General features: G+C 32.3%; 1 protein-coding gene across 1 annotated transcript; it reads right to left on the bottom strand.

Annotated features, from left to right (window-relative positions):
• Positions 1-559: 559 nt before the first annotated feature.
• LOC110112250 (EG45-like domain containing protein) lies at positions 560-1273 on the bottom strand. The gene is made up of 3 exons (XM_020844405.1): positions 1198-1273; positions 858-1096; positions 560-568 (listed from the first exon to the last, which is right to left on the bottom strand). The coding sequence occupies exons 1-3, from the start codon at positions 1271-1273 to the stop codon at positions 560-562; spliced, it is 324 nt and encodes a 107-aa protein (XP_020700064.1).
• Between the last annotated feature and the right edge of the window lie 15765 nt (positions 1274-17038).

The raw sequence follows: 17038 nt of genomic DNA, 5'->3' as shown, positions 1-17038 counted from the left end.
AGTATTTTTCTTTAGAGGCGTGAGGTTAGTAGTAGATTTAATATATAGGTCTAAAATAATGTTGATATTATTTTTCTTTAGCTAATCAAGCTGTTGAGATATAATTTGTGAAATTACAAGGTTAATATCTATAATTTGATATTATTTAAGGTCCTTGTTTCAATTTGGTTATATGAACGTGTAAGCTTGTCGGTTGGTTTTTACCCAAAAAAATTGACATAAATAACAATTATCGAACCTTTTAAGGACTTGTGCTATTTTACTTAATCAACGCGTAGGCTTTTTTATGAGTTTTATCAAAAACAAAATCAAAATTATCGGATAAAATTTATAATTTCTAATATAAAAATAGTGGAAGAATAATAATCAACTATATTAGAAATCACTGCTTTCCCTTATGGATCACTTAAACCTTACTTAGTACAGAAATATAGAAAGAGATTACAAATTTCTTTGAAGAAAAACATCAAATCAGATTCAGAATATAACATCTTACAAACATATAAGCAGATAAATAGAAACGGGAAATACAGAGTTTTGATTTCTTCTGCATGCCATTTTAAAGTTCCTGCAAACGATAATCATGAAGAAAAAAACTTTAGAAGATTGTGAGGACAAGCTATAATCATATAAATTAAGTCATAATATTGTCAAGAAATACAATAATAGTTCTTTCACAATTTCCAAAAAATGTTTCTAATTAAGTTATATAAGATTCAAAATAAAATTAGTGTTAGAGATTACCTGCAGATAATTATGATAAATGAGGGTTAAAACCACCATCATAATTAATTATTAGATTGAAAATAATCAACTTGAATATTGCCTTGGTTTGTGTTGGTCAAAGCTGAGAAAACCTCTTTTGAGAGAAGCATAGTGAAACCATTACACTTTCCACAATAATCAACTACTGTAACATCATATCCATATACGTTTCCTGCATTATCATGCTTGCAAGCTGCTTGCAATATGCCTTCACTTGTTACAGACTTACAAAACACTGTATAATTACGCCCGCAAGCATTTCGGTTATCCCATAATGCATCACTAATTGAGATAATGTTAGTTATATTTTCGCTGTGCCCGCAAGCAGATGCTGCATACATCCACATGCAGAAAAGTAATTATAATTATACATAAACTAATACTTAAACAAGTCTTAGAACATATTAAAAAAGCAGGTTAATTGGCACTTACGTATGTATGGTCCAGCATAGAAGGAGGCTACTCCTACTCCTGATGTAGATACGACTGATGTAAGGCAAAGAAGCATTGTAACGGCAAAAATTATTATAGTTTCCTCTTTCATGTTTTATAACGATATTGTTTTCTCAATGAGAGTTGTTGATATGAGTTAGGGAGAGGTCTGTAGCCATTTATAGGACCCCCAATGCAATCCCAAGAAATGCCAAAGCTGATACTTATTTGATAAAATCAAAGTGGCACAAATTATTCTGATAAAAATAAATATATAAATAAAAATTTTCAGTAAAATTGAAGCATCAAAGCTCATTCAACTTAATGTTTATTAATTATTTGAAAAGGACAAAATGGCAGTTATTATCCTGAGAAACGCTCATCCAAATTAACGATTGTAATACGTCTGGAATGAAGGAGATAATTATTTGACAAAATCAAATTGGATTCGATTATTTCAAGAAAAAAAGTTTGAATAAAACTTTAGCTCATTTAAATTAATTTTTGTAATACAATATTTTATTAAATTATAAATTACTTTCTATATAGACTTTGTTCATACATGAATGTTGAGTGATGAGACTATAAAAAATTCATTGAATACCGGCGGTCATTTGACCACCGTAATTACTGACAGTAAAATCAGGGGTCCAAATGACCAAAATGCCCTTTAAAGAAAAAAAAATAGATTTTTCTCTAAACCTCAACATGACCCAGTCAAATCAAATCTCTAGTGAAAGCATCCATGACCAAAGCAAAAAGATATATACTTAAGGCTGATCATTAATGTAATCGAACTGAAATTGGAAAATACTTGGTCAAACTATACCTTGTATATATATAATGACTTGAATATAAATATTATTAAGAAGTGAAATTATTAGCTTATATTCATAATGTTGGGCTCTGTCAAACAAATATATTATTACTTAGAATCCCTTTAGTTTTTAAGAAGTGAAATTAAAGATAAAGCAAGTTGCAATGTATAGACATTATGGCTGTGGGCCTCCGAAGGAGCACCGCTCGCGGGGGTTCGAATGTAGAGGGTACGGCCGCACTATCCCGTAGGACAAAACGATCGTAGGCCTCTACGCTCGACACGAACGGGTCGATGGGAGGGCAGATTGGGTCGCGCATACGACTAACCATTGGGGATAGATGCTGTCGCCAGCACACCCCGATGGGTAGTAATATACACGACCTAGTCACGGGTTTCCCCCACTCGATACGAGAGATCGAGTGGGGTAAAGTAGATTGCGGGGCCAAGTTTCCCACGGGCGCAAGCCCCCGTGGTTAATTACATCCCGGGCCGGAGCCCGAGAAGACTCTCGATTAAGGATCATACATTATCTTTTCCAAAAGTGAGATCGGCACATGGGTATAGACTAGGAAATCCTACTCAAAGGAAAAAAAAGGTCTCAAAGAGGCTCAATCAACATGCATGGCTCATACCAGCATTCAGAGGCTCTAGGGTACTAGAGAGAAACTGGAGAAAGAAAGACAAGCAATCAATCACATGCGTGAGAGAAGGATGGAAGTGGCCCGGAGGATCGCCGCCGGCGGGGTCTGGTCGTCGGGATTTGGTTCGAAAAGGTGGAGGGAGGTCTTGGGAGTGCTCTCACAAAATATCAGAGCCTGAGGTGGTCTCTAGATCGAGCAAGAGCAAAAAGATCCCTAATTGGACTTGATTTCTCCTATTTAAACGCTCTAAACCTAAAGTAAACGTCCAAGATTAAATCAGGGGTTAATTAGGAGGGAAATAGGTCGGTTTAGGCCGTGATTTCAATTTCAAAACGAAAGAGAATCAATTGGAGCATTGAATGGGCATTAATGGGCTCTTAATAGGTTATTTCAACCTATTTAAGACATGATTTGACCAAGTCAACGATTGACCTGGTCAAATCAGTCAAGAGGGTCAAGGAAGAGGTGGGTTCGAGCCAAGAATGAGATTGGATTTGATTTAAATCAATTTGAGCTCTAAATAGGCTAAGTGGTCAACCCTGGTTGACTTGGTCAACTGGGTTGACCTAGGGTCCAAGCCCGGGTCCAACAGACTCGACTCGACCCACTGAACCTATTGGAAAGGATCTTGGGGTCTGGCTTGGTCAATTTGACCAAGTCAACCCTTTGACCAAAGGTCTGGGCAAAATCGAGGTCAACAATGGCATGACACTTTTTTCTTTCCATTGTAATGTTTCGTATTCTTAAGTCATGTAAAGCTAACAAGATCTGAAATGTATGTATCTTTTGGTTGAAATAGAAATAATTTGGAGAAGTTTCTTTCTTTGGAAAATCTTGGTGACAAACCCAATATCCTTGGTTTGGTGAGTTTTCAAATTATGGATATCTTTCATTCCGGTTGAGCTTATATTTGTTTGATAAAGACAAATGGTTTTTTTTTTTAATTAAAACCCACAACGGGGCCTACGTGTTGATAACAAAAAAAAAACGGTTACAAAGTCCTTAGAAGGTTCCTCCAGCTCACTACCGCTCCAAAGAGCTACATAAGAAAATAAAACAAAAAACCCTACAAGCCGGTGGATCCTTTCCTACTATTACAAAAATGACTTAAATTAAAAGACGGGCTGTGAGTCAACAGCACCCAAAAAAGGAGAAGCCAAATAATCTTGAACCCTTTCAGCACAGCTCTCCTGCAAAAATGGACAAAGTATAGAAAAAAGAAAAGCCAAAATCCACAAAAACATACCTTGCGATCATTCTTGTTCCACTTGTATAAGTACCTGCAAGGCATCCTCAAAAGAAACATAAGCACCACATAAGAAAAGAAAACAGAAACCTGAGATTTAATGCCTAGCAGAAAAAACCCATTCCACTGCATGACATAGACCATATTATCACAAACCATCCACTGCAAATTTATCCAAGGCCCCAAATCACCAAAAACACCAGCACCAGCACTAGCACCCAGCCAATCAGAAAATGAAGAAAGATAATACCCAACAACCAGCCAGACAGACCAAACATCATCTCCCAGTTGACATCCAACAACAGATCAGATAAATACCCACAACACCACATAACATCAACAACCCAGCACCAAAAAACCCGCAACCAATCCAGACTAAGTAAAATACACCAGACCAAAAGCAACCGATACTGCAGCAGTAGAACACCACCACAGAACAGAGCCAGAACCTGAAAAACAACCAGAAAAACACCAAACAAATCACCCATATTTAATGTTAGGCATAGAAGCCTTATCCAGCAACAACATACCTCTAAAGGAATGCTCTAAATTAAGAATATCTAATTCCTCATAGCCAACAAGGAAAGAACCCTTATTAGCTAACCAATCAGCACAGACATTGCCTTCCCTAAAAATATGAGAAATATCAAAATTCATCAATTTAAATAAGTTCTTAATTTTCCTAATAATATAAAACTTTTGGGCATTACCGGTAACATCATCTCTAATACTTTGGTTTATTTTGTCTTCTATTAGAAACTGAATTATGTAAATTAGTGTTTTGATTTATGTATAATTCTTGGGATATAGCTTTCATGTCACTTCTATTCTTAAAACATTTTATGAGTATTGAGTTGGTATCAAAATACTAATAATTGAATGAGTTTTCTATGTGTACAAATTTGTCAAATATAGTAACAAAATCCTTTGTCGATTGATTTATTTTAGCTTCTATTTTCAAAGAAATATTATTTTCACAACATAGAAAGTTTTTATCCTCATTTAATGTGAACCGTTTATAATATATATAATGGGTTAATATATCAGGAAATAAAAGTTTGAATTATGCAATGATATAATTTACATGTTTTGTATTTTTATTGAGATGATCTCACTAAGTTTTAAATACTAAAAAAATGCATAAGAATTGATCGTGGATATAGAAAATAGATTTTTGTAATTAAAGGATACATCAAAAGACCAAAAATGTGGATGATATTTGATAACAAATTAAGATGTTTTCTGCAATGAAAAGTTTAAAAATAAATAAAACTTTCTGGATTTACATAACAAATACTAAACATATGATAAGTAATTGAAGTGGATGTGAAATTAATAATTATTATTTATTATGTATTTGTTTAAGAAAGTGGTATGTTTCATATCTTGAATTTATTATATCTAGGAACAAAGTTATAGATGAGAACAATCCAAAGGAGAAATTTAGTATTTCTTATTTTTTTACTCTTTAACACAAGGATTTCTCTCTTTATTCTAATTGGTGATGATTAAAATATATCTAAAAATTTCATTTTAGATATATTTATTTAACTGTGAAAAGTTGTCAGGAAAAAAATTATTATGGACAAAAAACTAGAAGAAAATTTGAGTTACACCATGCCTCCATGAAAAAATAACATTTTTTTTTCATGAAAAAATAACATTATGCGTCAATACCTTACCACAATCAAATCTACTGAAGATAACACTATGGTCTTCAGGATCCCTCAATGTTCTTAAGAAGCAATCTCTGTCTATCAAGCTTTTAACAAAACCATCTAAACAAAGTGGTCCCCCGTTAACATAATCTTAGAATATCTCTATTCGATCTAAATATCGGCTACTTGCCCCTTCTATGCCATTCTTTATGGAGATGAAGCTAACAAATACCTTCCTTTAATTCTTCTTATTGCTAAGAGTTACCTGAAGGTAACTAGTTTGAGATATAATATGATCACAAGTCTATGAAAATGATGGTTGCATAAAAAAATTGAGTGACGTAATGAATCTTTATTCTTAATAGTGACTTTGAAACTAATTTTCACTTAATATGGATAAGAGTTGGATTACAAAATCCAAGTTGAGTCGTGACTATGTAAATGGTGTAAATAATTTCATAGAGTTTGCAAGTCAAAGCCAAAATTTATCAGGGAAAATTTTATGTCTGTAGAAGTCATGCATTAATAGGTACTTCTATTCTATGAAATATGTGAAAGACCATTTAATTTCCAAAGTATTTTGGATGGATATGTTGTATGGAATCAACATGGGAAAGATCATTGTATTATAGGTGAATATGCAATGAATGAAGCATCTAGTGCCACACCAAAGTTAAAGGAAGGCGAAACTCCTTCTGAGGATATAAGAACATATGATATAAATGGATTATTAAGAGACATAATATGTTCAAATGATCCATTTCAAAATCCTATGATGGAGAAGAATGAGTTCAATGCAAATGAACAAAATAATCATGGTGAAAAATTTGCAAATTTAATGCAGGATGTAGGATCAAAGTTGTACCTTGGATGCAAAATCTTATCAAACCTTTCTTTCATATTGAACTTATTTCATTTGAAGTGTTTACATTCTTAGATAACATGATCCTTTTATATTCTACTTGAGTTAATGTTCACTGCCTTTCTTAAAGGGGTGTTGTTGCCTAAAAGTATATATGAAGTGAATAAGATAATGAAAGCATTTGATCTTGGATATACGTCGATAAATGTATATCCTAATGATTGTATGTTATTTTGGAAAGATAGATCTAATTATAATACATGTCACATATGTGGAGCATCAACATGATCAACTATGATGAAGAATACTTCTAGAGGAAAAAAAACTCATATGAAGTTAGCTAAAATTGTCATATATTTTCCATTAATTTCAAGACTTCAAAGATTTTTTAAAACAAAGAAATCTACTGAGGAGATGATTTGGCATACTAAACACATAATGTTTTCCTTGGTTTGGCTAGTGATGGTTTTAATCGATTCGAGATTATGAGTAGTACGTATAGTATATGGCATATACTTCTAGTTCCATATATATAATATGCCACCATGGGTTGGGATGAAACATAATTCTTTTATCTTATTAATTATAATACCTAGTGAGAAAAGTCCATGATATGCTATTGATATTTACCTTCAACCGTTGATTCAAGAGTTATGCAAATTATGGCATGGAATTAAATATTATGATGCAGCAAGTCAACAAATTTTCAACATACATGATGCATTACTATGGACCAATAATAATTTCCCAGCAAACAATATGTTGTCTAGGTAGAGCACGAAAGAGAGATTTTCTTATCCTTATTATGCAAAAAATATAGAATCCTTGTAGTTATACAAAGGCAAGAAAATCTCTTACATGGGTTATCATCGTTGGCTTCCAAATAATCATATTTCATGCTGCCAAAAAAAATTATTTTGATAACACAGAGGAAGTCCGAAGAGAACTAGCACTGAAGTTCTATCACAGTTACATAATATAGAATTTCCTATTGCCTCAAGTAAATTTGGTCTAAAAAGAGGACGTGCACTACAGGGGATTTAAGGATGGAAGAAAAAATCAATTTTCTTTGACCTACCTTACTGAGAATAACGTATTCCATATAACTTGGATGTTATGTATATTGAGAAGAACATTTGTGATATATTTATTGAAACTTTGCTTGATCTGAAAAAAAATCAAAAGATAACTTGCAAGAAAGACAAGATTTGGTTGACTTTGGAATAAAAAGTGAATTACATCCACAAACTATAGAGGATGGTAGCTACTCATTGTCACCAACTCCTTTCACAATGTCAAAGAAAGACAAAGTGATGTTTTGTGAAGTTCTGAATAATTGAAAATTCAAATAAAGGCTATGTATCAAACATATCAAGATGTGTCAATGTTGCTGATAGTAAAATTATGGGTTTAAAAAGTTGTGATTATCATATTCTAATAGAAGACATTCTACTCGTTGCACTTTAATCATGTGCATCTTCAGATTAAGTTATGAGCGTTGTGGTGGAGATATCACATTTCCTAAAGTTAATCTGTGCAAAGGTTATCTTTCCCATCATGTTAGAGATGTTACCAAATAATATCATTATGACTTTATGCAAAATGGAACGAACAAACATTTGTTCCATCATTCTTCACGATTATGATTCATCTTCTTGTACACTTAGCAGATGAAGTTAAATTAGGTGATCCCGTTCAATACCGATGTATATAACCATTTGAAAGGTAGCATATAATTTATTATCTCTATTTAGTCACACATATGATAAACATTTCAAGAGTTTATATCATTTGCAGATTCTTCTTGATATTAAAAGACTATGTTGACAATAAAGCACAACCCGAGGGTTCCATTGCGGAGGGATTTCATTTTGTTTCAAATATTTGGAGGGGTATAGCCAAAATATTAGAACATGCATAAAGGCTAATATTTTTTTTAGGTAATTGGTAATGGTGGTCCATAAGTAATAGAGAAAATTAAAGTCCTGCCCAAGGGGCCCAATAAAATTGCGCATACATAAAAAAGTTTTTTTATTAATTGATATACCTTCACATAAAAATAAGAGATGAGAATAAGAAAACTCAAAATTTTGGTGTTGTTAATAGTACATAAATTAAAATTTTCAGTTACTATAGAAAAATTAATAATATTATTGAAATAAATTATTCAAATAATTTTAAAGTGATACTATTCAAATGCGATTTGGCAAACACAACTAGCATTGGTGTAAAGAAAGATCAATTTGACTTCACTTTGGTGAATTTTTCATGTCTTATTCACACTGGTGATAAATTAGAAGATGAACCATTTATTTTCTCTTCACAAGTTGAACCAATCTTCTACATTCAAGATCCATCCTAACTAAAAATATAAATTGAAATTTTATTGTCTATCTAAGGCCTAGAGATGTATATGATTCAAGTATTTCTTGTAGCAAAAAAATGTAAGTAGGGACATATGTTTATACTTTTATGTTTTCTAATATTTCATGTTTTATTATATGATTCACGATCAGGCTGCAAATCTTTATGTTTTGTAATATTTTACGTACATATAAATCTTAATACCCATTATTATATTTACATGTACACTTAGCATATATATATTCTTTAGCATATTTATATTCTTATTACTTTTGTGAGTTTTGATATTATATTAAAATCTACATTTGTAGGATATGATAGGAAGAAATACATTCAGGGGAGCTAAGAAGGTTGTATCAAGGTGTGGGTCCAGTAGAAGATCTAAAACCCTTCTACTTCAATCCACCCCGATTCTACTTGTGAGAAAACTCAAGAGGAGAATGAGTGCAGTGGCAATCAATAACCACCACGTCATTCTACTTATGAGCAGACTTAGACTCCAAAATGATGGGATATAGCTCATAGGATTGATTTAATCTTTTTTTTTAATAAGTATAAGTAATTGTGTAATTCACTACAGGAAAATCACTGATTTCCGGCGGAATTTTCCGGCGGCTATCCGACGGTCACATTTCCGGCGGCTTTCCGGCGCATTTCTAACGGTTTTTTCAAACGGAACTTTCCGGCGGAATTTCCGGCGACTTTTTCACGTTTCCGGCGGCTTTCAAAAATTTAATGAAAATGAATAAAATTTTTACTATTTAAATGATTTAATAAAAAATTATTAAAACTTATATTAACAATTTAATTAGTTTTCATTTTAAAATTAATTATTTAGTTAATTTTTTATTTTATATTAAATATTATTTTTTATTTTAAATTAAATAGTTTCATTTTTTAAAAAATTAAAAACTAATTGATTTTTGGCAGAAAATATAGTTTAAATAAAAAATTTTAACAGAAAAAACGTATTTGCGTCTTCAGCAATTCGGTCAGTTGCTGGAAATTCCTCCCAACCGACCGCTGTTCGAACCTCGCCGCGCGCAGACGCGAGGGAGCGGGAGCGGTATCGCACAGGTGGCTGGCCGGAATCGCAGGGGGCTGAACGCGGGATCGCGGCGGCGGGGGCTGTCCGGAGCGCGGGATATGGTCGGAGCGCGGGAGCGGGTGGCTGGCCGGAGCGGGGTTTTTTTTTAAAAAAAAAAAATTTTTTGACCGGCGGTTTAAGACCGCCGGTAAGCCGCCGGACGAAATTGCCACCGGAAAAAAATAGCATGAATTTATTTTCCTACGCGGTTTTTACCGGCGGAATTTTAACCTCTGGAAAACCGCCGCTAAATTACAAAACCGCCGGAAAAGGCTCAATTGCCATCAGAAACAGCCGCCGAAAATGGGTGATTTTACTGTAGTGATTATTCTTATGATATGTGTTATGCATAGATGAGCAGGGTGTACCTATACGTCGTAGGGAGTGCACCACATTCATTAACATACAAAACATGCCACCATGTATACATGTTCATATAGAGGTGAATGAGAATAATGTGTCAAGCAAAATTTCAGAGTTTGTCCTATTAGGATCATATGTAGGTGTTAATGCTAGAAATCCTGTACTAGCACCCATATCCTTCCCAGATTTGAGAAATAAGGGTATGGAGCCCTTTAAGAAAAAATGTTAGCTGAAGTGGAGGTAAGTAAAATATTAAATAAATTTCAATATTAAGGCTTATGTTATGAGTAATAAAATATTTCTTTATATTGCAGTCAAAGTTTTCATTTCCTAGACATATACATCACTTGATTCTTCAGTCCCTTGGAGTTAAGTGTCATAACCATAAGACTAATTTAAAAGCAGAGCACTGGGATATGGAAATATCAAGAAAATTATTGAGTCTATTCCAGCTAGTGTTGATCTAACACAGTGGTGTTAGCTAGTCACCCAGTGATCACAACCAAAAGATAAGGTTAGTACTATCATTATATTTAATTATATATTTTTAACAAATCAACATGGTGTTAGGTTCATATGCAACAGAAGAGGGCCACCATAAATGCTGCAAATGCAAAGAAATATACTTGTTCTCACTATGGGGCATGTAAGTTCTATTCGCATTTTTTTTTTCTTTTTTCTTTTTTTTTTATGTAAGTTCTATTCGCATGCAACAAGAGATTTTATATATATATATATATATATATATATATATATTCACATTTATCAACTAATTACTTAACTATCAATTTTTTTGTTATAGACTATCAAGGATATATTACTATTGTGGAGAATTAACTGTTTGCACAAAGTTGGCACACTTGGTCATATGACAGGGATGCTAAACAGAGATGGATAATTTCACTATAGCTATAAATTTTGTATATGTAATTTGTTACTATTTTTTGTTTCTTTAAATCAAAAGTTAACTTGATTTATTATAACATAGATACAAGCTTGCTAGCTTTTGGCTGAGGATGGCCTAACACTAGAGGATGCGAATGTGGATGCTAACAAAAGGGTGTTCAGCATGGTTATGGGACCTAACACTCAGACAAAGTCAGAACCCAAGGATTTGGTGTCATTCCTACACGATATTTTCCTCATAGCAAGAATGAGGGCAGGAGTGGCAATGGAAGTCATTTAAGTCAAATAGTAAATCTTAGAGAGGAGGTCAAATCATTACGTATTGAAATGAGACAATTTATGCAACAATTTTGAATGCAGCATCCACCTCAAGGAAGCTCACAAATGGTACGTAAAATTTCACATTCTAATTTTAATGTTGGTTATTTGAATGCTAATATTTTACAATCTTCTTATAATTGATAGGGTGGTAATGAAATTTTTTCTGAAAGATAATATTATGAGAGAAAGAGAGTGATGTTTTAAAGATAACCCATGTTTGTGATAAATTGTTTTAAAATGAATCTTGGTATGAAAGTCAACATTTTTTGGATGTTGCTAGAAGTTTTGATATTGAGGATTACTAAATATGAATGATGGATACTCTTCTCTTTTTGACATATTAATGACTTAAAAAGTTTCACTTGAGATTATCCGGTGTTATTTCTATTTTTGGTGGTCATTACTTGGTTGATTTAGACACTTTTCACATCTCTTATATATATTGATGAGCATTGTATTCATGTGGTGGTGTGGAGTTCACCTTCAATGTTGACCTCTAACTGTCAACAAACGCCACGACTCAATGAACTAACTCAATCACATGATCCCACGACCGCTCCCCGTGATCTCTTATGACACAAAAAGGCTTCGTCGGCAAATTGTTGTAATTAATGTAGTTGGAGAGAGAATAAATTGGAGTTTGTGAGAGAATAGTCAGAAATATTCGGCGAATGATATGTGACATTTATCATGAGCTTGTGCTGTTGAGATGGGGAGGCCCTTTTGTCCTTTGATACTTTTATGTTTGCTTCTGTGTTCATTAAGATGGAGAGTTCATTGTTATGAGGACCCCAAATCCCCAATTGCTCAAATTAGGATTTCACCATTCCTCGCCAATTAAAGCTTTGCATAATATTTAAAAGAGGTCTTTAAATTCATGCATATGCCTTTTTATTTCAATGAACATGCTTTGCCTGCATGCCTTTGATACTCTCAATTCATGCATATGCCATTTGTCTTCATAATGAAGTGCATGTTACAAATTCCCTTTTTTTTTATTTATTTATGGGCTATTGTGGAGGTTAAAGTACAAATTTGTGACGGTTTAATTCGCCACATAAATTCTGTGAATCATTTTTTTTCTTTTTTTGAGCTAACAGTGGCAGTTCTGATCGCTGCAATTATGTAATGTTATGGCGGTTAAAACCGTTGCAATAAACTGGTACGAACCAGCGGTCCTGGAACCGTCTTGGAATGTTGTTGCAGCGCATTGCAATCACAGCGAGCGTGCAATGATTTTAAAACCGCTATAACAAATTTTGTGGCGGGTAAAACTACCGGAAAATGTCTAATTTTGTGCTGTGATAGACCTATTTTTTGATAGTGAGAAAGAGATTACAAATTTCTTTGAACAAAAACATCAAATCAAGTTCAAAAATAACATCTTACAAACATATACGTAGATAAATAGAAACGGGAAATTAATACATAATTTTGATTTCTTCTGCATGCCATTAATTTCTTTGCCATTTTAAAGTTCCTGCAAACAATAATCATAAAGAAAAAAAAAACTTTTGAAGATTGTGAGGACGAGATATAAATTAAGTCATAATATTAATTGTCATGAAATACAATAATAGTTTTAGATTAAATTAAACATTAGATTGCAAAAATTAAATTTGAATTACGCAATCGTGTGTGTTTGTCAAAGCTGAGAAAACCTCTTGTGCATGGGAGAAGCATAGTGCAATCATTACAGTGCCAAGAAATTATTCAGGAGATGCCAAATAATTTACGATTGTAATACATCCGGAATGAAAGAGATAATTATTTGACAAAATCAAATTGGATTCGATTATTCCAAGAAAAAAATTTTGAATAAAATTTTAGCCCGTTTAAATTAATTTTTGTAATACAATAATATATCCAATTGCCAATTGAGGGAGATGCATGGGAGATGTCACCAATTGCAAGGTCACTAGTCACTTAACATGAGGAACACAGCTCATCATGGTCTGTTGATTGGGAGATTAGGCTGCAACCTAAGAGGTCTTGGGTTCAAGTCTTGTGTATGCGATGTGTGTGTGAGTTTGTCTTAATTAGCCAAAATATCCCAAAAAATTTAACATGAGTGGCGAGATCGTTGTTAGTCTCATAGGAGATGTAGGATTAAGGTTTTTAATTTGGCAAAATAAAGGCTTGGTTTGGGGTGTTTTTTTATTGCTTCTTAAAACAGTTTGTTAGTACAAAAATTAAAAAGTTTATTTAAGAAGCAGTAAGAAAGTCGTCCCAAATGAAGCCTTTAAATCTTGAAAGAGAAACCTCTACTCAATTTTCTTTCAATATTTAGTGACCATTCACGCTGACTGCAAAACCGTCATAATGCCTATAGTTTATGTTTGGCTATTACTTTTCCGTCGCAATTTTTATGCTAGAAAATTCTTTTTTACAGCACTTTTAAAAAATTCACTTGTCCTACTATAGCTTTATAATAACCATTGCAAAAACTTACAACCATTACAAATGTACTCTAATTTGAACAGGCTTTCAAGCTTTACTTTCACATAAAATTTTTATTTATATTTATTTTTATCAAAATAATTCGAGCCATTTTTATTTTTCAAATAAGTATCTCCTTTGGCATTTGTTGGGATTTGCATTGGATCCTATTGAAGCCTGCCGTGTATAATAGATTAATTATAGCATCATTGAGAAAACTATATTGTCATAAACCATAAAGGAGGAAATTATTTGTTTTTGTCAATGCAATGATTCTTACATTTGTATGCTTTAGCTTAGGATGATCAAGTTTTGATCTATTTGATCACTTCTATTTAGCTTAAATACGTATATACTTTCTAAGACTTTTTTGGGACAGCTTTTAGCCACTACTTTTTTGCTACTTTTAAAAAAATATATTGCAATAAAAAAATACTAAGAAAACTATCCCAAACTTTAATCTATCTGGCATATCCTTATTAATTTATATATACCAAGAAGACAAAATAGTATTATAAAGTCAACTACAAGATCCTTTTTATCAATGGCATAGACTTCTTCCGACAAACGTGTTAAGTTTGACAAAGAATGTACAAATTATTTTTATTTTTTAATAAACACTAAGTCTTATCGTACAAAATTTTTAATTTTTGTCCTAAAAAATTATCTTAAAAAGAAGTAAAAAAAATCATCTCAAACAAAGCCTAAGACATGCATCATAAACTCATTTGCATGACAATTCTCACAATAAAGACTTAGGCTTTGTTTGGGACTGCTTCCTTATTACTTCTTAAAGCAACTTTTTAATATAAAAATTTTAATTTTTAAACCAAAAAGTCATTTTAAGATGCAATAAAAAAGCAGTCCCAAATAAAATCTTAGGCTTCGTTTATGACAGCTTTCTTATTGCTTATTGAAGCAGCTTCCTAGTAAGAAAAATTTAACTTTTATGATCATTTTAGACAGATCATCATTTTGTATTCCATGTTGTCTAGAATTGAATTCTTGATGATATGACACCATCAGAAATATTATTGTTATCGAAATCATTATGTATTATATTCATATAAATTTGTACATCCATTTTCTCCTTTAAAAGGGTAATACTCTTTTTCCCTCTTGTAACATCAAAAATTACTACCCAACATATAAAAAAACTCAGTAATAATGAAGAAGCCTGCAGTTTTTCTTCCTATGTTAATGTTTCTTTCTCTTGCATCAATTGCATCTGCACTTAGGATAGGAGTAAGCTCCTATTATATTCAACCTTATTTTCGTAAGTGCCAATCACATTTTCTATGAATTTTTTTTTTTTTCATTTTGTTCTAATTAATATGATCATTTTTGGATGACTTGCAGCATCTGCTTGCTATAATTTTGAACAAAAAGGAGTTTTCTTCGCATCCGTAAACAAAGGATTGTGGCAAGATGGTAGTATCTGTGGGCAGATTTATGTGGTCTATTGTCTTGGAGCAAGAAATGAAGGTGTACGACTACCCTGTAACAATAAAGAAAAGGGCAAACCCATTGGAGTACCTGTGAGAGTTGTTGATTATTGTAAGGATTGTAATGGTTCTACGATGCTTCTCTCTGAAGAAGCCTTTGCATACATAGCCAACATACAAGCTGGAAGCATTCTGATTAGTTATGAAAAATCATCATGATAGAATACATACTTATTGTAAGGATGTAATATGTTATCATGCTTGGTTATGGTGTATTAATTTTCTTGTATTCCTTCATGAATGTCGCATATGGTTTGAATTATGTTATTTTAAATATTATTATCATAATAATGCAATAATATATGCAAGAACTTTCAAGGAAAAATAACATAAAATCTTTTTGATACTTTTTGAGGCTGCAAAGAATAACATATTGTAAATGAAAATTGAGGCTGGGGGAATGAAGGAAATAGGAAATGAGGGAGAAGAACTAAGAGTGATAATATCTATATTTGATTAAAAAAATTATAGGATTTTAATCTTTTGTATTAGTTTTAATCTTTGGAATTTATCATATAGCATTAATTTGTTTGTTATTTATATTTTGAAGAAAATTTGTGATGCTAATAAATCACTCATTAGGCTGATGCACACCATCGGCACCAGCTCTAAGTTTTGATGTCAACACCAAGATACATATCAAACTTCATGGACTCTAGTTTCCACACCTCAAAAGAGAACGATTAAAGAAACTACAAACTATCTTTTGAAGACAAGTCCTATGCTATAGGGCTCTTCCAAATTCTAACAAGAAATCTATTCTACATAATTTATGTAAAATGGACTTTTTCATGTAGCATTTATTTCAACCCTTTCCCAAACATGGAAAAGGGCACCATTTGTAATTGATGATAGAAATTAGAAGAAAACATTAAAAAAAAAAAAAAGGCTAGGCTCATGATTTTTCCCTTTTTCAGATATTTATGTAAAAGCTCTAATGTCCCTTACAACTCTCTTTTATATATACTAGTCTAAATGCACGTGCATCAAGCGCACATAAATAAAAAATATTATAATAAATTTTAAAATTAAGTTATGACATGCTATATCAATGATATTATCAATATATATATATATATATATATATATATATAATTATATATATATATATATATGAAACCATTTTGTGAAACTCAAGCACTATTATATAAACATCCAAGCAGACGATCACATTAAATTACAAATTTAGCAGAATTATAGAAGATGAAAAAAGAAACAATATTGACTAATATAATCCCAAAATATATTTGAACCAAAAACCTAACGATCAAATGAAGAGAAGCAATCACCCAAACAATGGTTGAAAGTAACTTCAACTCATACGTGCTTGAATTATCAATATTAAGGAGGACAGGAAAAAAAATCTTACAAAAGAGAATGTATATAAATATCATCACTATGATCCATTTACAAAAACTCAAAATTTGAACTCTCTAGAGGAACGTCAAGGCATTTAGCTAAATATTCATCATGGACTCTTTAATATATGAATGAACGTCTAATTGGGCAAGCTCATATTTGTTTGTTTTGGTAGTGATTGACTCTTCAAGTCCTCAGCAAAGGATTAATTTCTAAGCTTTTGCATAAGCTAGCATAAACCAAAAAGAAAAAAAAAAACACGAAGAAGAA

This window comes from Dendrobium catenatum, unplaced genomic scaffold, assembly GCF_001605985.2.
Source record: "Dendrobium catenatum unplaced genomic scaffold, ASM160598v2 fragScaff_scaffold_1373, whole genome shotgun sequence".
NCBI classification, from domain to species: Eukaryota; Viridiplantae; Streptophyta; class Magnoliopsida; order Asparagales; family Orchidaceae; genus Dendrobium; species Dendrobium catenatum.
The sequence above is the reverse complement of the archived record's forward strand: the minus strand, read 5'-3'. Positions and strand labels throughout refer to the sequence as shown.

What these genes read in the sequence shown, in the direction of transcription:
- LOC110112250 (XM_020844405.1), bottom strand. Translation starts at nt 1,273, where the DNA reads ATGCTTCTTTGCCTTACATCAGTCGTATCTACATCAGGAGTAGGAGTA. An exon ending in CTATGCTGGACCATACATAC is followed by an intron (nt 1,097 to 1,197) that starts GTAAGTGCCAAT and finishes GGATGTATGCAG; the next exon opens with CATCTGCTTGCGGGCACAGC.